The 25,598-nt window shown below is 42.3% G+C and overlaps 2 protein-coding genes and 1 pseudogene across 2 annotated transcripts; 1 reads left to right on the top strand and 2 right to left on the bottom strand.

The window, feature by feature from the left end:
* The first annotated feature begins 348 nt into the window (after positions 1-348).
* Positions 349-11,563, top strand: LOC129850409 (specifically androgen-regulated gene protein-like). The gene is made up of 3 exons (XM_055916837.1): positions 349-1,007; positions 1,203-1,398; positions 1,477-11,563. The coding sequence occupies exons 1-3, from the start codon at positions 903-905 to the stop codon at positions 2,697-2,699; spliced, it is 1,524 nt and encodes a 507-aa protein (XP_055772812.1). The 5' UTR covers positions 349-902; the 3' UTR covers positions 2,700-11,563.
* LOC129851556 (kinesin-like protein KIF17) lies at positions 11,555-15,534 on the bottom strand (annotated as a pseudogene).
* A 1,037-nt stretch (positions 15,535-16,571) lies between these two features.
* LOC129850417 (SH2 domain-containing protein 5-like) lies at positions 16,572-20,733 on the bottom strand. The gene is made up of 10 exons (XM_055916847.1): positions 20,595-20,733; positions 19,791-19,900; positions 19,530-19,610; positions 19,127-19,201; positions 18,884-19,030; positions 18,569-18,769; positions 18,236-18,428; positions 17,691-17,796; positions 17,240-17,399; positions 16,572-17,122 (listed from the first exon to the last, which is right to left on the bottom strand). Exons 2-10 carry the CDS (start codon positions 19,839-19,841, stop codon positions 16,931-16,933), a joined length of 1,206 nt encoding a protein of 401 aa, XP_055772822.1. The 5' UTR covers positions 19,842-19,900; positions 20,595-20,733; the 3' UTR covers positions 16,572-16,930.
* Positions 20,734-25,598: the final 4,865 nt, after the last annotated feature.

Here is a 25,598-nt window from a genome sequence, read left to right as displayed (position 1 = left end):
GATTAAAAGACAATAAACATTATCACGAACATTGTTACATTCAAAATCACATTTCAAGAGCAGATAGAGATTTGGATAGAGATTTTACATAAATGCATGTGGATAGAGGACTTAACTTCCACCGGGAAATTGCCTGGTATGGAGTAACATGACAAATCCTGAGCAGTGAACAGAACAGAACTGCTATTGTCTCTCTACTGACCCACTCAGGTGTTGAAACCACTCCATTTCTTCTAAAACACCCCTCAATCGGGGAGTACTTTATTATGATATCAGACTCTCAGACTATTTAATTAGAGGTTCATATCTCACATCTGTTTGTTTGTTGTGTATTCACACATAATATGGAAAATGGTGTGAAAGACATTGTTCAACAATTACCTACATCATTCTACATTTTCAAAGGCATAATTTAACAAACAAGCAAGGCTACTTTATCTATCCCAACAGGTATATGGTTAAGTAGGATGTAGAGTTAAGGAGAGATATCATTTGTATTGCCTTTCATTCTTGCTGAAACTGATCCTTCTGAAGGAGATTAGAGTAGTGTGTGCTGTAATCTGAGTCACATGTGACCAGGAAGAGTAGTTAGCTAAAATATCTCACAGAAATAGACTTAGCCAGGATACCCTGACTGTGATATAAAACGGTTTAGAAAGGTGTGTGTGTGAGAGAGAGTTTGATAGGGAGACAATAGATTATGTGAAACGGATTATAATACTTGATTAGCAAAGTTTTATTTGTGGATAATTAGATAAGAACATGTGAAATAGGAATGTGTGGAATTATCAAAGTACCCAAGTGTAATTAATGAAGTTGTTTTGTATTTATTTTTAACAGAGAGAGAGAAAGGTTTTCTACTACCAACTTCTATTACTACCTTGGACTCCTTCATCCTTACAATGCCAAAGAGTGACACATGGCCGGGTGGTGTCGCCATAGAGACAATGACTAGCATGGACAGTGCAGGTAGCTGTGACAGTGTTGTCAGCATGAACTCTGGATTTGTAAGTACATTTGTTATCCTCACATTTCTCAAGGTATATTCCTGAACCTGCAAAATAAGTTTTGCTAAATACATTTTATGACAAATGACTGCGTCTCACATAGAACTAAACCGCTCAGAATGAACTGAATTGACAATACCGTAAGCGTGTTGTGGGGTTTTAAGTGTTTTTAAATTGGTCTTGTGTGTCTTGCAGAGTGACGATAGCTTTGAGCACCTGTCTGCTGAGGAGAGGGCATGTCTCATGTTCTTGGAAGAGACCATAGAGTCCCTAGAGACTGAGGAGGACAGTGGACTATCCAATGATGAGCCTGACCGCCTGCCCACCCTTGGCAATGTGGCCACCAAGATGGCCCACCTCTCTGCCTCCATGGGCCAAAACAAACTCAACAGTGAGTGACCTGCCCAGGAGGGAATTAGATCCTCTTGAATATCGAAAGCATCTAATGAGAATTTTGTTTCTCTTTCAGATGTATCAAAATATCCCAGAGAGCAGAACGGTTACCTGGTTCCTACTCCGTTCATTCTGGCCAACAGCACCTCCTGCATCCTGCCAAAGGCTAGGCCAGGCATACCCCAAGATAAGGAGAACTCTCTCTCAAAGCCCCAGGTCACTGCCTTGGACAACATGCCATGTCAGGGCAACCACCCTTGTTTACCCCCTGAGGTCAATGTTGTTGTGATTCCCCCTCCGTCAAAGCCCAAAGACTACCCTGGTCAGAGACCACCTCCTTCACCAAGAGGCCCTCTGTCCTATGAAGCCCTAGTGCATCTGAGGAAGAGTGCCTCCATGAAGAGAACCCCTCAAAGTCCCACAGCTGAGAACAGAGACTGGAACAGGCAGCCCTCTGCATCAGACATACCCATTCACCCGCATCATGGAAGCACACCCAGAGGCCGCTCAGTCACCCCAGCCCAAGGGATACTCCCCCGGGAGCCCAGCAAGCACAAGGCCAGTCCTCCAGTCGTGTTCCCCCCCCCCAAAAAAATCCCTTCCCACATTGCTGTGAATACCCAAAGGGATACTGCTAACCCAACTACAGACTCCAGTGCCCCTTCCTTGGGCTCATTGCCCAGGGACAGGCGTTTGTCGGACCCACAGAAGGTGAGAAATGATGCCTTACAAAAGCTGGGGCTCCTGAGAGACAATAATGAGTCCCAACCTGAGCCTGTTACGCCCCTGTGCACCTCCAAATCTCACTCCTCCTTGGAACTAACTTCAGCCCGTGTGGGAGTCAAAGCTCCACCTCATGGTAACCCAACAAGAAGCCAGCCCTCAACTACCTCCCAGGGACCCAGAGAATCTAACAGCAGGCCAGTAAAAAGCAGCAGCAGCTTCCTCCATCGCTCTAGTGAGGAGCAGCCCACCGCCCCCCTCTCACACCCGTCCAAACCCAGTGGGGTCAAAGCTGCCACCCTGGAGCGCTCAGGGGTGGGGCTTGGGAGCTACATGGCCGACCATGGGATACATTCCGATCCCCGCTCCGCCACCCTGGGCAGCCAGAGGGAGGGTGGACGTTGCACCCCATCTGCTCCCAACAAAGCCTCAGAACAGGTGGAAACAACCCCCGCTGCTCAGCCAGTGTCCCCCCACAAGACCCTGCACTGCCCAGGCTTCAGTGTGGTGATGATGCCCAGCATGGGAGAAGACAGACGAGAGGCACTTAGGAAGCTGGGGCTGCTGAAAGACTAGGCCCGGAGAGAAGGCAGCCAGAATATCTGCCCAGTGGATAAACAGATATACAGAGGGTATCAAATGAAACACACTTCCACCACATTAGGGAGGGAAGCAGACAAAAGTGGGGATTGAACCGATTTCTGTAAATATTTTGAGCATTGAACATGCTGGCTTTTCAGGAAAGACTGGCCTCTTTCTTCCGTTTCTCTCTTTAAGAGAGTACTGCAGATTAATTTACTGAGTAGTGCCGGGCAATTAACTGTCATTTAGTTTCAATAATTTGAATTCCATTTTGTTCAGTTTTTTTCTTCTTCTGTAAGCTCAATATAAACATTGCACAGTTTCTCTAGGGATAAAGCAGATCAAGCCTGAACTGTGTGAAGCCTGAACTGAACTGTGGAGAGTTGTAGTTTCCAACAGGCCAATATTCTACATAGTTACGGTCAATATTCTACATAGAAAACATGGTAATTAACTACAATGATGATAATCCATTGCGCCTACTTGTCCGTCTGTGTGTTTGTTTTACGCCTGTTACGTTGCGTTAGTGTGTGGCAGACACAGAGGGCAAGAGAAGAGACAGAAGAATGCTCGATCAGAAGGGATAGAGAGTAGTTGCTTCAGGAGTTATATCTACCTAAAAATATTTGATCTAAGTATGCCTTATTTACTTTGAAGAACTACTAAAATAGTGATTAAGTCAGACAGCATAGGCAGCAGCTATATATAAACCGAACCGACCTCAAAAAGCACTAATTTACTGTTACCGCAATTTAATTTTCATGTCAGTTTAACAACATTATATTTTTACATTGTTTTTCTATGATTTTGTTGTCGCAGAATCAGTCACTGAACACTCTTTTAAAGCAGATCAGAGAAGTGTCTATCATAATTATTCACCCCCTTACATGTAGTTGCTTTACAAAGTGGGATTTAAAGGGATTTATTGTGATTTTTTTGTCATTGATCTACAGAAAATACTCTATAACATCAAAGTGAAAAGAAAATTATATAAATGTTAACAAATAAACAAAAATACATAACTAAAATGTATTGGTTATATAAGTATTTAACCCATATGTTATGGAAAGCCTAAGTAATAATTCAACCACAAAGACCAGAGAGGTTTTCCAATGCCTTGCAAAGAAGGGCACCAATTGGTAGATGGGTAAAAAAAAGCAGACACTGAATATCCTTTTAAGCATGGTGAGGTTATTAATTAGGCTTTGGATGGTGTATCAATACACTAAGTCACTACAAAGATACAGGCGCCTTCCTAACTGAGTTGCCAGAGAGGAAGGAAACTGCTCAGGGATTTCACCATGCCAATGGGGATTTTATAACAGTTACAGAGGATAATGGCTGTGATAGAAGAAAACTGAGGATGGATTAACATTATTGTAGTTACTCCACAATACTAACCTAAATGACAGAGTGAAAAGAAGAAAGCCTGTACAGAAAAATATGTCAAAGGAATTAACTTTTTGTTTTGAATACAAACCGCTATGTGTGGGGCAAATCCAACACATCTCTGAGTGCCACTCTCCATATTTTCAAACATGGTGGTGGCTGCATCATGATATGGGTATGCTCGTAATTGGCAGGGATGGGAGTTTTTCAGGATAAAAAGAAACGGAGTGGAGCTAAGCACTGGTAAAATCATAGAGGAAAACCTGGTTTAGTCTCCTTTCCACCATACACTGGGAGACAATTTCCCCTTTCAGCAGGACAATAACCTAAAACACAAGGCCAAATATACACTGGAGTTGCTTACCAAGACCACATTGAATGTTCCTGAGTACAGTTTTGACTTAAATCGTCTTGAAAATCTATGGCAAGACTTGAAAATAGCTGTCTAGCAATGATCAACAACAAACTTGACAGAGCTTGAAGAATTTTGAAAAGAATAATGGCATAATATGGCATAATCCAAGTGTGCACAGCACTAAGTGGCCGATTCGGACCCTAGTTAAGCGCACGTAAATGGAACCCGCTATTCATTTGGGGTGGAGATCTAATAAATGAAGGTGTGGCGGAGGTGTGTCTACAGATATAGCGTATTCTGATCTTGACTTAATTCCCTAACAATTCCACCACCTTTACACGTGAGGAAACCATAAATAAGGTCTAGCGAACCCACCAATTCCAAGTGGAAAAAGCATCTACTTAATTTTTCCTGATAGAAATAATGCTATTTTCCATGCAATGTAATTTACAACTTGTTAAGAGCTATTGATAAGATCTAGGTAAATGAGTAATCTGTTTGGCTAAGGGAATTGTAAATATAAATCACACTTGTTTTAGATCTCTTTTACTTTATAATCGCTGGAGACAAATGTGAAACCAGTCATATGGCAGCAAACAGGAGCATATCAACATACCCACGGTAAAGTTTATGAATTGTTGTGCCATTATGCAAACTGTAAATTGTAAGGGCTTTTAACTTGCAGGGATGGGCACTCTCGAATGTCTTAATTATAGGCTACCCAGACTTTCTCTGTTTCCTATTTCTTGCATTTTAATAGCCACTATCAGTATTGATTGTCAGTAGGCCTAATAACCACACATATTCAACTGTCAATTTGCTGTTAGTTCCCTTCTGATGGTAAAGCCTAGTTATCATTCCATTTAATTACATTGTTTCGTTTACCTTCATTTGCTTCCTCTGTAAACGGCGTAATGATCGTGTGGTTGTTGCTGAAGATCATTAGTGACAATTGATGATATATAAAAAATAAATGTAAGCTAATTAAATCATTATGGCACAGCGCGCAGACCAAGCCGTAACAGTTTGAACCTGACGCATGGCGCAATACTTGGCCGTGTAGTCACACAGTTCCATGGTTTGTGTTCCATGGTTTGTGCAGGCAATAGACTAGGGTATAGCCTACTATTGTATACTATTCCCCCTATTATAATTCTACTGTATATACAGTAATCTTTCAACACTACCATGGATTGAGGAACTGAATGTGACAATTTTCAGAATGAATCAAACCACCATTTTCTTTCTTTTGTGCGTAAAGGCTCTCCAAACCTGTTTTTTATGATTCTAAAGTATTTTCCTTAACCTAAATAATCTACAAGATCAGAGTATTTTTTTATCTACCAATTGGTGCTGAAACAGAGAAGAATATGCATATATTTAGATGGCTTTCTTTCATTGATACCTAATATTCTGAAGCCGTTCTCTCGATATATTCTAGTGAGTCTGTCAACAAAATTCAAACTAAAAGGTACACCTTCTTTAAAGGGATGGCTTAAGATAAATGTACTGAAAACCCTATTGAATGAAAACTCCACGAGAAAATCTGTTGGCCAGCAAGTGGGAGGATTTTCAGGGGTTGAATGACATTTATTCAGAGCGCACAAGGCAGCCATCCCTGCAGAGCGCATTAAGCGACTGAATAAGGTAAGTCTGAACACCAAATATGTGGGAATGTCAAATTCCTAAGTCTGAATCGGCCCCTATGAGACTTACCTAAGAAGTATACCCAAACAGTGTTCTATAAAGAAGACTCACAGCAGTAATCACTGCCAAAGGTGTTTCTAAGATCCCACTGGGCAAAACAGTTTGAACCCCCAAAAAATCTATGTGATAACATTGAATCAACGTGGAAAACTAATTGAATTTGCAAAAAGTAATCAACGCAAGGACATTTTGTATTCTTTCACCCAACTTTTAACATAAATCCAATGACGTGGTGATATATATATTCACGAAGTCACGAAGTTGACAACTCAACCAAATGTAAATCAAAACTGACGTCTGTGCCCAGTGGGATGTATTGTCTTAGGGGGGTGAATACTTATTTAATGGAAGATATATTTGTTTTTTATTTTAATTCATAAAAAAAAAAGTAAATTATATTTTTATTTCACTTTGACATTATTTTGTGTAAATCGTTGAAGAAAGAAATTATAATTAAATACATTGTAATCCCACTTTGTAACACAATAAAATGTGAGGAAATCCAAGGGGGGGTGGGGGGATACTTATGATTGGCACTTTAACAGGCGTATCATATTTAACAGGCGTAACAGACTTCATTCGTGGTTGAGATGTGAACGTATTTGATCATATGTAACAGTATAACTTTAAACCGTCCCCTCGCCCCGACACGGGCGCGAACCAGGGACTTTCTGCACACATCAACAACAGTCACCCACGAAGCGTCGTTACCCATCGCTCCACAAAAGCCGCGGCCCTTGCAGAGCAAGGGGCAACACTACTAATAGGTTTCATAGCAAGTGACGTAACTGATTGAAACGCTACTAGCGCGTACCCGCTAACTAGCTAGCCATTTCACATCCGTTACACTCACCCCCCTTTCAACCTCCTCCTTTTCCGCAGCAACCAGTAATCCGGGTCACGGCACCAATGTAACAGTATAATTTTAAACCGTGCCCTCGCCCCGACACGGGCGCGAACCAGGGACCTTCGCACACATCAACAAAGGTCGCCCACGAAGCATCGTTACCCATCGCTCCACAAAGGCCACGGCCCTTGCAGAGCAAGGGGCAACACTACTAATAGGTTTCATAGCAAGTGACGTAACTGATTGAAACGCTACTAGCGCGTACCCGCTAACTAGCTAGCCATTTCACATCCGTTACACTCACCCCCCTTTCAACCTCCTCCTTTTCCGCAGCAACCAGTAAACCGGGTCACGGCACCAATGTAACAGTATAATTTTAAACCGTGCCCTCGCCCCGACACGGGCGCGAACCAGGGACCTTCGCACACATCAACAAAGGTCGCCCACGAAGCATCGTTACCCATCGCTCCACAAAGGCCACGGCCCTTGCAGAGCAAGGGGCAACACTACTAATAGGTTTCATAGCAAGTGACGTAACTGATTGAAACGCTACTAGCGCGTACCCGCTAACTAGCTAGCCATTTCACATCCGTTACACATACACTTAAACATGTTGGACTATTTTGTGTCAGATGACCATTCCCTTTCCATTTTTTTCCTGACTGAGCTTCCCGTTGTTAAATTACAGCCATTTGTTTTCCCTCCAACCCCCACAACCCAATCATAGAATAGGTTTTGTACAAAAAGACAAATAATTATTTATACAGGTTCTTTCCACCAGCTTTACCTTTCTCTGCCTCAGTGCACCCTCCTCTCCTCTTACAGACTAGCCATACTACTCATTTTACACATGCCACTTTCGCAATGAGAAAGCCTACTCAGCTGTCTGTGTGTTATCGGATTATCTTGGACTGCACCTCTATGTGAACCTGTCCTACTGAACAAACCAGTGCTTTCTTTTCTGTGGTGCTCATTCCTAATGTCCAAACAGCTCTTTCATTTCATGGTCACAACATCACTGTTGCTATGGTTCCACTTCAGCGTTATCTCTCAGTGAGGTACTATTGTAGTGGAGCTGTATCCATGTCTGAGTGGAGTACTTTGCATATGATGGTGTCACCTCTCTCAACTGAAACACCTGCCACCGGTCAAGTCATATTGAACAATTGATGGAAAAATCGATCCATTAACCAAGTGGGAAACACAATACAGAGAAATAAAAAATAAATGATTTAATTAATCGATCTTCAGACTAAATGGACACCCCCCAAGTGATGTTCCATTGTGATGGCAATTTACAGTATGTGGGTAGGGATATTAAAGGGATAGTTCACCCAAATTACAAAACCCTGTAAACAGTCTGGACAAGGTATGACAGCAATCCATGCTTTGGTTGTGTTTACCTGGTTTCAAATGCTAACTGCTCGCATTTATGGCACAAATCCAATGCAAGTCAATGGTACCTATATTAGTATTTTCATGTTTCATATCCAAATCATCTTAAAGTATCTACAAATGTATTTTGTAACTCAATTAAGTTAGTTAAAGATGTCGACATGAAGCGTGGAAAGGCTAAAGTACAGTGTCTTCAGAAAGTACTCACACCCCTTGACTTTCCACATATTGTTGTGCTACAGCCTGAATTTATAATGATACAATTTCGATTTTGGGTCTCTGGCCTTTATACAATACACCGTAATTTTTTTAAGTGGAATTTTTTTTAGATATTTTTACAAATTTATAAAAAAGAAAAAGCTGAAATGTCTTCAATATGTATTCATCCCCTTTGTTATGGCAAGCATAAATAAGTTCAGGAGTAAATATTTGCTTAACAAGTTACATAAGTCGCATGGACTCACTCTGTGCAATAATAGTATTTAACATGATGTTTGAATGACTACCTCATCTCTGTACCCCACGCATACAATTATCTTTAAAGTCGAACAGTGAATTTCAACCAATTTCAACCACAAAGACCAGGGAGGTTTTCCAATGCCTAGGAAATAAGGGCACCTATTTGTAGATGGGTAAAAATATATATATATATTAAAGGCAGACATTGAATATCCCTTTGGGCATGGGGAAGTTATTAATTACACTTTGGGTGGAGTATCATACACCCAGTCACTACAAAGAAACAGTTGTCCTTCCTAACTCAGTTGCCCGAGAGGAAAGAAACCGGTCAGGGACTTAACGATGAGGCCAGAATTGTATTAACCTTTATTTAAAACTAAGCAAGTCAGTCAAGAACAAATTCATAGTTACAACGATGGCTTACCCCGGCCAAACCCTGATAACAATGGGCCGCCCTATGGGACTCCCAATCACGGCCGGTTGTGATAGAGCCTGGAATCAAACGAGGGTCTGCAGTGATGCCTCTAGCGCTGAGATGCAGTGCCTAGACCGCTGCGCCACTCAGGAGCAGCAGGGACTTTAAAACAGTTACAGAGTTTAATGGCTATGATAGGAGAAAACAGAGGATCGATCAACAACATTGTACTTACTCCACAATACTAACCTAAATGACAGAGTGAAAAGATGAAGCCTGTACAGAATAAAAATATTCCAGAACATGCATCCTGTTTGCAATAAGGCACTAAAGTAAAACTGCAAAAACGTCTCAACGTCAACAGTGAAGATCCGACTCTGGGATGCTGGCCTTCTAGGAAGAGTTCCTCTGTCCAGTGTCTGTTCTTTTGCCCATCTTAATCTTTTATTTTTATTGGCCAGTCTGAGAAATGGCTAGAAGGCCAGCATCCCGGAGTCGCCTCTTCACTGTTGACATTGAGACTGGTGTTTTGCGGGTACTATTTAATGAAGCTGCCAGTTGAGGACTTGAGGCGTATGTTTCTCAAACTAGACACTCTAATGTACTGTCCTCTTGCTCAGTTGTGCACCGGGGCCTCCCACTCTTTCTATTCTGGTTAAATCCAGTTTGTGCTGTTCTGTGAAGGGAGTAGTACACAGCGTTGTACGAGATCTTCAGTTTCTTAGCAATTTCTCGCATGGATTACCTTCATTTCTCAGAACAAGAATAGACTGACGAGTTTCAGTAGAAAGTTCTTTGTTTCTGGACATTTTGAGCCTGTAATCGAACCCACAAATGCTGATGCTCCAGATACTCAACCAGTCTAAAGAAGGCCAGTTTTATTGCTTCTTTTATCAGTACAACAGTTTTCAGCTGTGCTAACATAATTGCAAAAGGGTTTTCCAATGATCAATTAGCCTTTTAAAATGATACACCTGGATTAGCTAACACAACGTGCCATTGGAACACAGGAGTGATGGTTGCTGATAATGGGCCTATGTACGCCTATGTAGATATTCCATTTTAAAAAATCCACTGTTTCCAGCTACAATAGTCATTTACAACATTATCGTCTACACTGTAGTTCTGATCAATTTGATGTTATTTTAATGGATAAAAAAGTGATTTTCTTTAAAAAAACAAGGACATTTCTAAGCGACCTCACATTTTTGAATGGTAGTGTAAATCGGCTTGAAAATCTATGACAAGACTTGAAAATGGATGTCTAGCAGTGATCAACAACCAACTTGACAGCGCTTGAAGAATTTTTGAAGAATAATGTGCAAATAAATATTGTACAATCCAGGTGTGCAAAGTGCTTAGAGAATTACCCAGAAAGAAAGTCACAGCTGTAAATTGTTGCCAAAGGTGATTCTAACATTCACACCCAGAGGTGTGAGTACTTATGTAAATGAGATATTTCTGTATTTATTTTCAATAAATTAGCAAAAATGTCAAAAAATATGTTTTCACTGTCATTATAGTGTATTGTGGGTAGATGAGTAATAGAAAAATGAATTTTTAATACATTTTGCAGCCAATCTGTAACAAAATATGGAATAAGTCGAGATGAATAATTCCGAAGGCACTGTAGGTGCCATTGACTCACATTGGATTCGCACCATATATGCTCAAAAGTTAACATTTGAAACAGTGGACAATTTAAACAACCAAAGCATGGATTGATGTCATACCTTGTCCATAGACTGCTTACAGGGTAAGGAAAACAATGTCATTTGGGGTTAACTAACCCTTTCAACTTAAATTGTCAATGCTATTGAAATTTGTCACTTTCAGGAAAGGTATATTACATTTTGCTGGCAAATATGCCCGGCTCAGATTATTACAACCAGGGAACAATCAATTCAGGTCGTCTGTGTCACTCAGGTCCCTGGAGGTCACAAGGTTGCTCCACACTCGTGTTGTTTCCAGACAACACGTCATTGACACGTCTTTTTAGAGGACAGGAAACCGGAGGCTACCCTCCACCGTCATACATGGCCTGTTAACACTCTGCTGCTATGACAACACCACCCTGGCCCCAGTGCATTTGTGGAGTCATCCAGATTGTGTGACACTGAAACTGGTCTGACATGTTTCACTCTCAGATCGTATTTCTTAGCCCTGATGCTGAAAGACTGAAGATGACCTTCCTGTGAGTGATGCTCAAAGACAAATATTTTGCACAACCAGACATGTATTCTGGGAAGTGTAGTAGTACGAGACATGAAATGAACAAGATACACAGAAAGCTACAGATTTATTTATTATTATTTTTTTTTTTTTAAATTAACAATTACAGTATATGAGCAGCAAAAACCACAACAGTGATAAATAGTATATTCAAGGTTGGATAAACCATTGTATCACAGAATTAAGAGTCACTGCAAGCACTATGGAGTGGCATTATGGCCCCGTGTGGCTCAGTTGGTAGAGCATGGCGCTTGCAACGCCAGGGTTGTGGGTTCGATTCCCATGGGGGGCCAGTACAAAAAAAGTACAAAAAAAGTATGAATGTATGTACTTGTAAGTCGCTCTGGATAAGAGCGTCTGCTAAATGACTTAAATGTAAATGTAAATTATCTTCGCTAACATTTAAAAAGTTGCAAAAAATAATAATAAACACCAGAAGTATCACATTGCCAGACCAAGTGTCCATTTAAATGTGCCATTATATTGCTGGTTACTGAAAGTTCAATAGTGAACTACTAACAACCTAGGGTCAATCACAGTGGATGAATGAAATACTCTACCTAAACAAGCCAACGAATTGTGAGGTCTCTAGTGGTCAAAAAGGGTGGCAGGTAGAAATGGTGGATAGACTGGGGGAGGTGGTGACAGAGTACCTCTGTAGCCCAGCTCTCTATGTTTTGCTCTTCTTCCTCTTCACCTTGCCATTGGCTGGGGTGATCCCCAGTGACTCGAGGCAGTAGGGGCAAGGGAGGAGAGATTCAGGGCTGAGTGAGGGACCGATGTTGGGGCCTATGTTGGAGCCACTGGAGGTCAGGTAAGGCGTACCATTCCCCTGGGGTGCTGAGCGAACTGCTGCAATGGAAGAGGTCATCAGTGGAATAACCACACATGTAGGGCAAATTATCTGTTGAAGTTAAGCAGATAGCAGGCTAGATCTTTGAATGTTTCCAGTAAATGACTTGGACACTTCTAAAACTATTTGGTATTAGCAAGCAGTACATTGGTATGATGTGGTGTTATGATTGTCACATTTTATTTGAATGTTGATTCCAAAAGTATCTGAATTGTATTATGTTATTGTCTATCCAGGCACTTTCCCTTTGGTCTGAACACTTCATTAAATACCAATGAATAGTTTGACTGTTTTTGTGTTAACATTAACAGCACCTCAGTCACAGTTGTGACTCCAGTCACAGTTGAATTCAAGTGAGAAGAGTGCACTCTGAAGTTTCCAGTAAGAAACAAGCCCTACCCCTACATAATATTGAGAGCAGTGAAAAGGCATTGGGCTATTGGTTCAGGGGAAGGGCCTGCATCTCCTGGTCTTACCCAGTCCCTTAATGGGCTCAACGCCCAGCAACTGGTTGACTCTCTTAGGCTTGAAGTAGTTGCTGACGAAGTTCTCGCTGTGGTTCATCATCTCTTTATCAGTCCTCATCATCCTGCACAAAACATAGGCAACGATGAAGGATCATAAACATTTAGTTTTGTTCCTCATATCCCATAGGGGAGGTCAAAAATATAAATGCGTTTAATAATACAAAAAATAAAAGTACAAACTTGAAAGGATTCTCCTGTGTCAGCCGCTGAGCTCATGCATACAGAGATCCTCTGAGCTGAAGGAGCTACTGCTGAAAGAGAGAAGGGACACAGAGGATGAGAAACCTAAACAGGACCAACCATCCATGTAATCACATCATTGAAAATCTAAATAAAAATAGTCCATCCACTGAAAGATTAACATTAGTTCTAAATTCAAAGACATCTTCACAACATAATTTATTCCCCGGTCCTACGCTCACCTGATAGCAGGGCTGTTTTCTGCACCAACATGTCAGGCAGCCTCCAGGCGACGCTGTCGTCATCCCAAGTGGCCTCCTTCTGCAGGCGATCCAAGTTGCTGTAGTTGCAGTCACAGTGGACCAGAGGGGCCATGCGCTCTAGCAGGCTCTGTAGCAGCTGGCCTTCGCCCTCCAGCCTGCGGATTGTTGCCAGGTAGTCATTCCTCTCTAGCTCAAACTCCACCTGCAGGTCCTGGATCTCCAGCTTGGCCACCTTCAGCATCACATCAGGAGAACACCACTTAAAATGACCATACAGACTTAAGTCTGTCATAGTACATAATGTATTAACAGAATAGGCAAACAATACAAATGCGTGACAAAAATGTGGTACAGGAACAAGCATGTTAGTAGATAAATCATTAATCTGGCATTTCTTTTCCATGAAGATGTGTCCCACCTTGCCCTGGGTGTTCTCTAGAAGTCGACTCTTAGCATGGACTTCTTCCTGAATGGAGTCGTAGATATTGAGCATCACATTGTCACTCTCCTCGCCATTCTCTGCCAGGGCCTCAATCAGCTGCTTCTTCCTCTGATCTGCCAGGGTATTCCTCTGCCGGTGTGCTGTAGCCTGGAGACAGGACAAGGCACCAAGCCACACCACTGGACATTATGTTATATAAAAGGGAGTGTGTGCGAGTGTGGTAACTCACCTCTTGAGGACATGCTTCTGGTCCAGAGGGCCTGGTGTACCGATTGGAGGAGAGTCTGCATTCTCCTCCCCCTCAGACCCTGTCTGGACCCTGGTCACCTGGCAAGATGCCTGTGTCTGGCTCACCTACAAGAAGAGAAGTTACATAATTAAAGGGACCGCTCTACTCAGATGTGTACTACTACAAAATGCATGCATAACCGGTTACCCACAAGTACTGGGAACTTGATGCATGGGTACCTTGGCCAGGACTGGTTCCAAATCACTAACCTCATGTGCAGTGACACAACATAATTCCTCCTCAAGAGCTTGTTTCATAAGGATGGAGAGCTCTGACACTAGGCAATGAGAAAACAAGGCTTAATATCCTGTAATGTACTAGAGCACTATCTATACACCTGACTGTTAAAGTTATTTATCTTCAGAAAATCTGTCTCATTAAAATCCTTAGCTATGGTTGTCGGAGTGAAATTTGAATTGGTTGGAGTTTTGAATGTAGACAGGGATGTTGTAATGGTACCAGCAGTGGTAACAGAGTGCCCTCTGCTGGTCTGGGACTTTTCCAGATTGGACAGCTTGGTCTCATATGAAGAGCGCAGGACAGCAATGTCCTCCTGAAGCTTGGCCTTGGACTCCTGCTCTGCATTATACTCAGCCTGAAGCCTGGCCAGCTCCTCCTTGTACTCCTGAAGGTCACAAATAGGTCAGTCGAGCTCCTTCTGCTAAGCAGCCTCAGTCAACTTCTTGTGGAAGTTTACCCACCTCTTTAATCTTCTTCTCTGTAGTGCTGAACTGTGGCCTCGATGGACCATCCAGAAACGCTGATTAAAATAGGACCATGGAGAATAATCCAATTTTAATCAAGCACTTTGATCTTCTATGTGCAAACTCTTACTCTCAGTGGTTAGACAAAGTGTGGAGAAAAGCATGGTGCCCACATGACAGGTTGGCATTGCCCAGCGATTAAGGCATATAGCTGCTTCGTTGATGCGCGGCCTGTTCTGGATGCTCTTGGCCCTGTTGGCATAGCGCAGGATGCTCAGGCTCTCCTCATAGTTGTTGTCTGCAGGCCACCATCAGGGTGCTAGTGTTCCCTCCCAGGGAGTCCTGCAACAACCGGGTCAGCTTGTAGTCTCGGTAGGATATGTGCTGAGATGACGTTGTCTAGAGCCGACTGGGACAGGTTGATCTTGGTGGCCTCACAGAGCCGTTCCCCGGTGGTACCCGTCTTAAACTGGCGCTCGCTGCCCGCCAAGTCGAGCAGCACACTATGTTTTCCTAACTGACATGTTATTTAGTTTCAGATATATACTGGAGATGTCCAATAGCCCACGAGCTAATGCATGTAATTCACAATAATCAAGTTGTGAAAATGTAGTAGGATTTATTGTAGGCCTACCTCAACCAAGGAGTAAATGATCTCGTTGTACATCTGCTCAGTGTTTTGGTCAATGAAGAGGCTTCCATCAAAAGTTAATTGTTTTGGTGGCTCCTCCTTCGCCCCTGGCTTCTTGATGAAACACTGACAGCGACTCATCTCTACGGATACTACCGTCTTACAATTCAACATTTGCGCCCTATCATTCATCGGCGGACAACTGACCACTACCTTCACTGACTCTGCAGCCATTTTTGCCTCAGTCTTCTTGGGGTGTCTGATATCAGACACGCAAGGCAACGCCTGATTAACACCGTTTGATACTAATAGCCAATATCAAAATTATAGTCAATCGTCAGATGTTGAATCCATTGATTTCAGCATTGTGCAAGCTAGAAAAATAAATAGCTAACCTACTGTTATTTTGAAGCAAAACAATTCATCTAACTAGCAGCCATGACAGAGATTTCCAGCTGACATGCTACAACTGAAGTGATCAGAATAACAAAAATTTAACCTATTGATCTGGTCACAGAAGCATGACAGCAAATCAGAACGCTAGCTAACTAAGCTACGGACGGTAGCTAGCTTGCCACATTGGCCAAGCCTCAAAGCAAACAGGTTCACAACCTGTACTAACTAACCTGCAAGACATGTCAGACCGTTAATTTTTTGAAATAATTTCTTATCAAATACATTTCCCGCGTGCTATAAAAACGTAATATTGGCAGATGCCATCATGTCGTCCAATGAAAACAATCCGTGCTCAAAAACAAAAGTATACGCAAAAAAACAAACAATATCTCGCTCTGTCTGTCCCCTTCCCACCGCGTTCCGAGGCAACCATACACTTGTTAAAACCACGTCATGTGTGAAAATTGCCAAGAAAATGTTTTTGCTGCCTATTGTCTTTCCAAAGAGCCAAATTTGAAAACACTTCTTGTTCCCCCTAAAAATACAGACTTAGATCAAGTTAATAGATGTGTGCGTATGTATAAAATCCGGCAATGCATTATGCATAACCCAAAAATAAAAATAGCCTAGACTTTGTGGTGTAAAGTGAGTCATGTACCATGTTCTCACAGAACATCTTAAAACATGCCGTGAAAAACAGACAGCATAACACGAGGCATACAGCTTAACACATACAAAAAAGAAAATCCCTCTCATTCATATACACACACACACTAAATTCCTACTTTTAAAAAATGTATACAATTTAAAAAGTAGGTGCAGCTGAAATAGAATATACATCTCAAACACACTGACATAAAAAAATAACTACATCACAGGCGAAGTGCCAACATCTTACTCCACACCAGAGCCTTACATTTATCTAAATATATGGCTCTGCTCCACCCTTGCGATCAAACTTCCCTTTAGCAGGTGAATTGTGATAAGCATTACTTATCAGAAATCTCAAAACAATAAAAGTAACCTAAATGAAGCAAAGAAGTGAATGAATTGTATTGTATTTAAGTGCAAAGAAATGAAAGGTGTCAGTGTCTCTTAAAGAATGGGATACATCAATCAATCCAATGTTCAGAAATTACTTTTAAACCCATTGCTTCCTCTGGTTATATTCTGCATTCTTTCTTTTGAGGCTTTGGTGTGCCTTGCCAACATTCTCCTCCCACTCGTAGCAGTGGTTTACACGGGCACAACTCAGAGGAAAGTCCAGCTCCTCCTTGAACTCTGTGTAGTGCTCTATCAAAGCAGCAATGGTGCAGAATTCTTGTTGGCAGTTCTAGTAGAAAAACATAAATTACTTCATAGCTACACATTGAACATGCATTAACAAAGAGCTTAAATTGGAAGTTAAAGAAAGTTGATGAAAATGGAATGATTGACCATGACAGCTCACCTCAAGCAGGTATGTCCCTTTATAGGTGTTGTCTATGAGGTGGGTGATGAGGCCAGAAGAGAAACGAATGATGAGAGAGCCACAGCCAGGTCTCTTAGGATGCGGGCACAGGAGGTACGAGCCCAGGACGTCCTCCTCAAGCAGGGAAGAGCTGCTGTCACTAACACATGGGGGGGGGGGTGAAGACCAATGGTAGCCCTGAGATGACTTACATGACTTTCATCAAGCAAACACACCATAAAGCACACAAGGAACTGGTCTGGGATAAGTGCGAGTCAGGTAAATGTGGCTCAGTTGTTAGAGCCCGGTGCTAGGAATGCAAGGATTGTAGGTTCGATTCCTGCTGGGACAACCCTATGCAAAAAATCTATGCACACATGACTAAGCCACTTTGGATGAAAGTGTATGCTAAATAGCATATATTATTATAATAAAAGAGAGGGGGACTCACGTGGTGATGCCGGCCCAACACCACACTGCTTGAGCCAGAGCTTCTTCTGTTTCGGCTAGGCTCGGGGCCCGGGCTCTCCTCACTGGCATTTTGTCCTGCCCCTTTCCTGTTTCACATACAAGATAAGAGATTCCTTAGCATCTTGGGATGATCACATTTCAAGATGTCCCTCAAGGGAAATGTTGTTTGCTTTGGATAACCTCAAATCTATTTCCATTCCACCTCAAGTGGAGTCACTGTGAAAAAACACACTGATGTGAGTACAACTACTGTTTCAAGGGAAACTGTGATAAATTAGTTCATAAAACATCATAACATGTTCACTTCAGAAATGCGTGGTAAAAAGATTAACGTTACAGTAATCAGAACCCTGTGAAAAGAAGTGCCTACAACCTTAGATGGTGTATGTAATGACAAATCAATACCATGAAAAATGTAGCCTACACCACAGACGTTGAGTGAGTGCCCATCACAAAGCACTAAGGGTTTGCATTACCTAATGAACTGTTTCACTCTTGAAAGAGCTCTCTGCACACTTAGCCCACCTTGTGGAGAGTTAAACCAATCCTGGAGGTGGCGTTGTTTGTGAGGGGTGTAAGTGAAGGACCGATAGGCCCCTGAGCGCAGTACTTTGTTGCGGATGGCTTTCTTGCGCACCAGGGAAGGAGAAGTGATGACGTTTTCTTGGATGCTTGGTTGTTCCTCAGTTGTTGCGCTGTTGTTCTTTAATGGGAAGACCTACAATAAAGACCCATAGAAAGTGTTAACAGGTCAACAGCTAGGCCAGCACAATGTACAGGTTTCAGCTACACAAATAAAAAATAGCATTATTTCACTGTGCTTTCACAATTCAGTTAAAACAAACAGGTTTGACTGACTTTTTCCCCTGGGAGTAAGCCCTGAGTGGGGGCCCTTCTGAAAGACACAAGGGCGCTGACACTGAGAGGGAAACCCTGGTTGAGGAGGGAGGGGGTACAGTTGGGCAGTGGGCCTGCAGACTCAACTTGAGCCTCCTCTGGGTGCTTCTCCAGGTAGGACAGCTGGAAACAGCGGCACAGCAACAGGTTCAGGAACTGGGCCTTGGAGGGAACACACCAGAGACAAATTATACAATAAACTGCAGCTTAAAGCCATCACAGAGGAATTTAGTTGACGACCATCTTGGGAGACAAAGATCTAACTCTGGTTCTTACTGCTCTGGCATGACTAGCCTTGAAGAGGTGGCAGTATAGTTGGGCATCAGGGTTGCCTGGGTTGTGGGAAACAAATGCGAACTGGGCGTCCAAGGGGTGGGCGGTGGAAAGGGAGACCCTTCGTAGAGCATGGGCCATGAGGATGGTCTACAGACAAGGACATTTTTTTAAAGAATGTTGATGTAGTGTACACAGCTCTAACAGCAATGATACACGTGCTTTGCTCTGAGAAGGTCAACTTACCGTCTCATCTTCATCATACATCTTCACACCTTTGATGGAAAATTTCAGGGACACAGACCTCCTTTTCTTGCATGTCTGTGAAAAAGTTTAACACCTCAGGCAGGCACATCCTTCCAGTCTCAAGTTTTTTGGGGGGCCAAAACAATATATTCTTTGTGTTACAGTTTATCATTGTTGTTCTGAACTCAATGCCTGCAAGCCGTTTTTAAATGACACATTTAACGTGACTTTAACTTGGCCATTAAGATATGTCCACCTATTGCTTTCATGCCCTTTTTGTGGTTTGAGCACCTGACCACGAAAAGGTCTGTGCACGACCCCATCTCCACCATAAATATTTGTGAACAGTCAAGACATGCCTTAAAGTACTGCTGCTTTCTAACTTGTTATTACCAGCACCTACTTTGAGAGACTTGAGCTGTGTGTGCAACTGCTGCATCTGATCATCCAAACAACAGTCATCCACGGGAAAGGAGCCAACATACTTCATAAAGAAGAAAGACTACATGTTACACAGACTATGAATTTTAGATAGACATCATGTAATGTAACCAGGTGCAGAATACAAGGGAAGAGTAAAGGCAAGGAAGATTTCTTCCACTTGGGAAGTACTTTTATTTCAAACAAATAGTACTTCCATATGGGGAGGAAAAATATGGCTTACCTCAGCTGACCTTGTAACTGTGCCATCATCCCTGACTGGTGTCTCACCCATCCTTATCACTCCTGAGTTAGATTTTTGTCCTGCTGTTTCTGGAGGACTTATCCTGAGTGCTGCGGGAGAAGATAGCATTGTAGCACCCAGCATTATAAACATTGGACATGTCAACAACGTTGCGTCTGGTAGTGTTATTATCCCTATGGGAAAATGCTTTTGTAACCAGGAGGTAGTTATAAAAAGAGCTGTGAACGCAAAACTTTCAATTTAAGCAAGGCACAGGTATGTGTTGTGGTAGATAGTAAGTCTATAGTAACTTCAAAAACTCGATAGTAATTTCAAAAACTCGATAGTAATTTCAAAAACTCGAAACTGTCAGATCGACACAATACTTTTGAGCTAATATTCTATAAGAGGAACAGGAGCTCAAGCAGTACACCTTTTCAGGTGTCGATAATCAGCTCCTGCCCAAGTCAAGCACTGGATCTAAACCTTGTCCTCGTGAATTCTGAAAATGATATGCGCACCTGCAATCGAATAGATTGTGGCGACTGTTTCGTTTGAATCGTCGAATTACAAGCCAAACCTTGTCAGTAGCATACTCTTAGCCCTACTGGTATGGATTTCGTCACATTTCAAAATTAATTCCATAGCCTTCAGACTACTATTACAGCAGTCAGAGCACGCGGGTGACACCCATTATTCTGTTGTCTGAACGGCCAGAGCAAACATTTACGCACAGATGAAGTATTTCTAACCTGCAGGCGCAAGTTTGGTAAACATGTCAATAAATTAATTATAATAAAATACCTTAATTTAGTTTCAAACCAACGCTATTTTCACCTCCGTACTCCTACTCCGGATCCTGTGCCACAGTTCCAATTCCAAACTCTGATTTCCCCTCCTACTCAAGGTTGCTTCACCTTATCAAGCTGACGGGTCCGTGTACATTTCGTTATTTTGATTTCCGAATAAAAACGGAGAATGGAAAAACGCTAAACGATTCCGTTTGTCAATTGTTTTCTAAATTATTGTGTCAAAATTGGACATGGAATAATGGAAAACAAATAACACAATATATGAAATGTTTGTTTTTAGTTTTGTTCATACCGGAAGTTTGGGGTCCTGAGTGGTGCAGTTGTCTAAGGCACTACATCTCCTTGCTAGAGGCGTCACTACAGGACCTGGTTCGATTCCAGGTTGTATCACAACTGGGATTGGGAGTCCCATAGGGCAGCGCACAATTGTCCCGTCGTCTGGGTTTGGGGTTGGCTGGGGTAGGCCGTCATTGTAAATAATAATTTGTTCTTAACTGACTTGCCTAGTTAAGTAAAGATTAAGTAAATAAAAATACCCCCTCAACGAATATGGATGTCCTGTAGGGTGTGTGTGTTTACAGCCTAGGTTGGAATCACAAAGAAAGGATTAAACTGTGTGTGACAGGAAGAGAAAAATACTCATGCACAACTTAACATTCCAATAGAACAAACTCAACAACTGAACAAAGTTGGCTTGCACTACTAGCTGGCTACTGACTAGCTAGCAGGCTGGATAGCTAGGCTTTTCTAGTTACTGGCTATTGTCATGCTAGCTAGTGGAAGTAAGTTAGTCGTTCAACCTGCTACAAGATTAAGCAGGTCAGAGATACCTGCTGCAGAATGGTCAGATTTCTACATTACTTTCTGTTGCTAACCTAGCTAGATCTTCTGTCTGCTGATGGTATTTATTGACTGAGTAATAATGAACAGAAGTTACTGTAAATGGTTATCTATCTGGCACTTTGCATAGCTAACTTAGCTATTGCTTACATATACAACAATATCCAATTAAGCTATATTCAATGTGAGGGTGTATGTATGTGTCTGTCTGTGATATCTGGATATTCCTGCAGGAGAAGGGCACAGTATGGCATTTGAGCAGATCATCATCATCAACTTCATGTACTTACATCAGCCAATACAGTAAGTTCAAATAAGCAATTTTATTTGAAGTATACCCCTACCAACATTTCCTGCTTACTGAAAGGCAGACTTACGCTATACACTTCAGTTGTGAACACGACTATTGCTGCGACAATTGGCCTACTTCTTTGAATGTATACAGGCATAAGCTCTTAATTTGATCACCCTGTTGCAGGAAATTTCCTGGAAAGGCAAACTTGTAGTGTATTCAAGGTTTAGAAAAGGCTTCTAAAGTTTGTAATTTCCACTTTAAAATGTCAGAGTTGATATGCCCTAATTAAAAATTATTTTTCTGCTGTGAGAAAATGATCAAATTAAGATCCTACATCTGTACATACCCCATGTGTGTGGGGGGGGGGGGGGGGTGATCAGTGATATTGAACCAGTGTAATATAACTTGCTTACTGATCCCCCCCACCCTCCACACAAACTCTCTCCATCTCCTCTCTCTCTCTCCCACACACAAAGTTTGGTCACTCTGCCCTATCCAGTGGACATGATACGCTCAAGGTCCTGCACTACCGTCTCCTACAACACCCTGATGAGAAGCAATAATCCTGGCCCCATGACTGTAAGTCTACTTACAGTGCATTCAGAAAGTATTCAGACTCCTTGACTTTTTCAAAATGTTGTTACGGTACAGCCTTATTCTGAAATGGTTTAAGTCGTTTTTTTCCCCCTCATCAATCTACACACAATACCCCATAATGACAAAGCAAAAACAGGTTTAGACATTTTTGCCAATAATATAAAATAAAAAAAACAGAAATAACACATTCACTTAAGCATTCAGACCCTTTACTCGGTACTTGGTTGAAGCACCTTTGGCAGCAATTACAGCCTCTAGGCTTCTTGCGTATGACGCTACAAGCTTGGCACACCTGTATTTGGGGAGTTTCTCCCATTCTTCTCTGAAGATCCTCTCAAGCTCTGTCAGGTTGGATGGGGAGTGTCACTGCACAGCTATTTTCAGGTCTCTCCAGAGATGTTTGATTGGGTTCAAATCCGGGCTCTGGCTGAGCCACTTAAGGACATTCAGAGACTTGTCCTAAGTCACTCCTGCTTTGTCTTTGCTGTGTGCTTAGGGTCACTTTCCTGTTGGAAGGTGAACCTTCGCCCCAGTCTGAGGTCCTTAGTGCGTTGGAGCAGGTTTTCGTCAAGCTTCTCTTTGTGCTTTTCTCCGTTCATCTTTCCCTCGATCCTGATTAGTCTCCCAGTCCCTACCGCTAAACAACATCACCACAGCATGATGCTGCCACCACCATGCTTCACCGAAGGGATGGTGCCAGGTTTCCTCCAGACGTGACGCTTGTCAGCAGCCTAGTGGTTAGAGCGTTGGGCTAGTAACCAAAAGGTTGCAATTTCGTATCCCCGAGCTGACAACGTACAAATCTGTTGTTCTGCCCCTGAACAAGGCAGTTTACCCACTGTTCGTAGGCTGTCATTGAAAATAAGAATTTGTTCTTAACTGACTTGCCTAGTTAAATGAAGGTAAAATAAAAATAAATTCAGGCCAGAGTTCAATCTTGGTTTCATAAGACCAGAGAATCGTGTTTCTCATGATCTGAGAGTCCTTTAGGTGCCTTTTGGCAAACTCCAAGCGGGCTGTCATGTGCCTTTTACTGAGGAGTGGCTTCCGTCTAGCCACTCTACCATAAAGGCCTGATTGGTGGAGTGCTGCAGAGTTAGTTGTTGTTCTGGAAGGTTCTCCCATCTCCACAGAGGAACTCTGGAGCTCTGTTGTCAGTGTGACTATCGGTTAATTGGTCACCTCCCTGACCAAGGCCCTTCTCCCCCGATCGCTCAGTTTGGCCAGGCGGCCAGCTCTAGGAAGTCTTGGTGGTTCCAAACTTCTTTCATTTAAGAATGATGGAGGCCACCGTGTTCTTGGAGACCTTCAATGCTGCAGACATTTTTTTGTACCCTTCCCCAGATCTGTGCCTCTGCACAATCCTGTCTCAGGGCTCTACGGCCAATTCCTTTGACCTCATGGCTTGGTTTTTGCTCTGACATGCACTGTCAATTGTGGGACCTTATATAGACAGGTGTTTGCCTTTCCAAATCATGTCCAATCAATTGAATGTACTACAGGTGGACTCCAGTCAAGTTGTAGAAACATCTCAAGGATGATCAATGGAAACAGGATGCAAATGAGCTCAATTTCGAGTCTCATAGCAAATGTTCTGAATACTTATGTAAATAAGGTATCAGTTTTTTTTGTTTTACACAGTTGTAATAAATCTATCTCACTCTCTCTCCCAGATACATTAGAAGTTGTTTTGCTGTTGGCACCAATCCCATGCTGTCAGTCTGCCAAATCAACTACATTATCCCCCTTATACTAAACTTTGCTCAACTGCCCTTTGACTACATTGGTTTAATTCAATGTTTACATTTGCTTCAAGTGTGGTTTTTACTGAAAGTTGACAGATGACACTTGTATGGAGGGATGTGGTTGTTGTGGTGGGAGATGGGTTTGATTGAGAGAAAAAAACTCTCCCCTACCATCTCTTGATAAGTAATACAAGTGAATGTAATTGCTGCATTATATACATGATCCAAAAATAAATTAAAAATGAATATTTTATAAGTTACAAGCTAAGACAAAAATAGATGTCATATTACTTTGTTGTGCTAGCAGCTAGTGCTTGTCAGCTAGTGCTAGCTACTGCAAGCCAACTTTATTCAGTTGAGTTTGTTCTATTTGCATGCTAACTTAATAAGTTAATCATCTTAGCTACCATGAGTATTTTTTTAAATCTTCCTGTCACACTGTCTAATCCTTTCTTTGTGCTGCTGTAACAGTATAACTTTAGACCGTCCCCTCGCCCCGACACGGGCGCGAACCAGGGACCCTCTGCACACATCAACAACTGACACCCACTAAGCATCGTTACCCATCGCTCCACAAAAGCTGCGGCCCTTGCAAAGCAAGGGGAACCACTACTCCAGGGTCTCAAAGCGAGTGACGTAACCGATTGAAACGCTATTAGCACGGACCACCGCTAACTAGCTAGCCATTTCACATCCGTTACACTGCCAAGATAGGCTGTAAACACCCCACTAAGATCCTGAATATTCTATGCAGGGCTGTACTTCTGTGTAAGAACAAAACGAGAAACAAAAAATGTAATATATTTGATTTGTTTTCCGTTATTCCATGCCAAATTTTTAAACAATAAATGAGAAAACAAGTTGATTTTCAAATTCAGTTTTCCCATTCTCAGTTTTGATAACGAAACGTACGCGGTCCCTGAAGCCCACAGGGCTGCATATTTCCCAACTCAATTCAGAAAATGGTTGGCCATTCACCGGTGTGTTTGGGCGTGACTAGAAACATGTCTCTTTCGAGACAGTGTACACTGAATGTACAAAACATTAAGGACACCTTCCTAATATGGAGTTGCGCACCCCCCCCCCCCCCCCCCCCCCCCCAGAACAGCCTCAATTCGTCAGGGCATGGGCTCTACAAGGAGTCGAAAGTGTCCATAGGGATGCTTCCCACAGCTGTAGGACCATTTTTGACACACATGAAAAACTTTATTTCCCTTGGGAGAAAACCTTTTCTCTAGCCTTTCCATGACAATGTCGAATATTCCCCCCCAAAGTACACTCATTGAGAATTAGTATATTTTAAGTAGTACTCCTCAAACCCAAGGGTACCTGCAGCTACTGGTTCAGTAGTACCCTAGCCGATTATACACACAAATCGTGGAGTTGCGTTTAGTCGGCTAGGTAGTATCCCTGGCCTGTGGTAACCCATCGTTCCTGAATTGTTATTCTCATCTCATTTCCCCCTGTTCATCAACATGTTTCAATTTGCATGATAAGTAAACAATGTTTTGAATATCTT

This window comes from Salvelinus fontinalis, chromosome 3 (genome assembly GCF_029448725.1).
Source record: "Salvelinus fontinalis isolate EN_2023a chromosome 3, ASM2944872v1, whole genome shotgun sequence".
NCBI lineage: Eukaryota > Metazoa > Chordata > Actinopteri > Salmoniformes > Salmonidae > Salvelinus > Salvelinus fontinalis.
The sequence above is the reverse complement of the archived record's forward strand: the minus strand, read 5'-3'. Positions and strand labels throughout refer to the sequence as shown.

Excerpts from the sequence above, each read along its gene's own strand:
- LOC129850409 (XM_055916837.1), top strand. The coding sequence starts at position 903 with ATGCCAAAGAGTGACACATGGCCGGGTGGTGTCGCCATAGAGACAATG. Across the intron at positions 1,008-1,202 it reads TCAGCATGAACTCTGGATTT|AGTGACGATAGCTTTGAGCA; the intron begins GTAAGTACATTT and ends TGTGTCTTGCAG. Across the intron at positions 1,399-1,476 it reads GGGCCAAAACAAACTCAACA|ATGTATCAAAATATCCCAGA; the intron begins GTGAGTGACCTG and ends TTTCTCTTTCAG.
- LOC129850417 (XM_055916847.1), bottom strand. The coding sequence starts at position 19,841 with ATGGGTGAGACACCAGTCAGGGATGATGGCACAGTTACAAGGTCAGCT. Across the intron at positions 19,611-19,790 it reads CAGTTACAAGGTCAGCTGAG|TATGTTGGCTCCTTTCCCGT; the intron begins GTAAGCCATATT and ends TTCTTTATGAAG. Across the intron at positions 18,429-18,568 it reads GCTTACTCCCAGGGGAAAAA|GTCTTCCCATTAAAGAACAA; the intron begins GTCAGTCAAACC and ends TCTTTATTGTAG.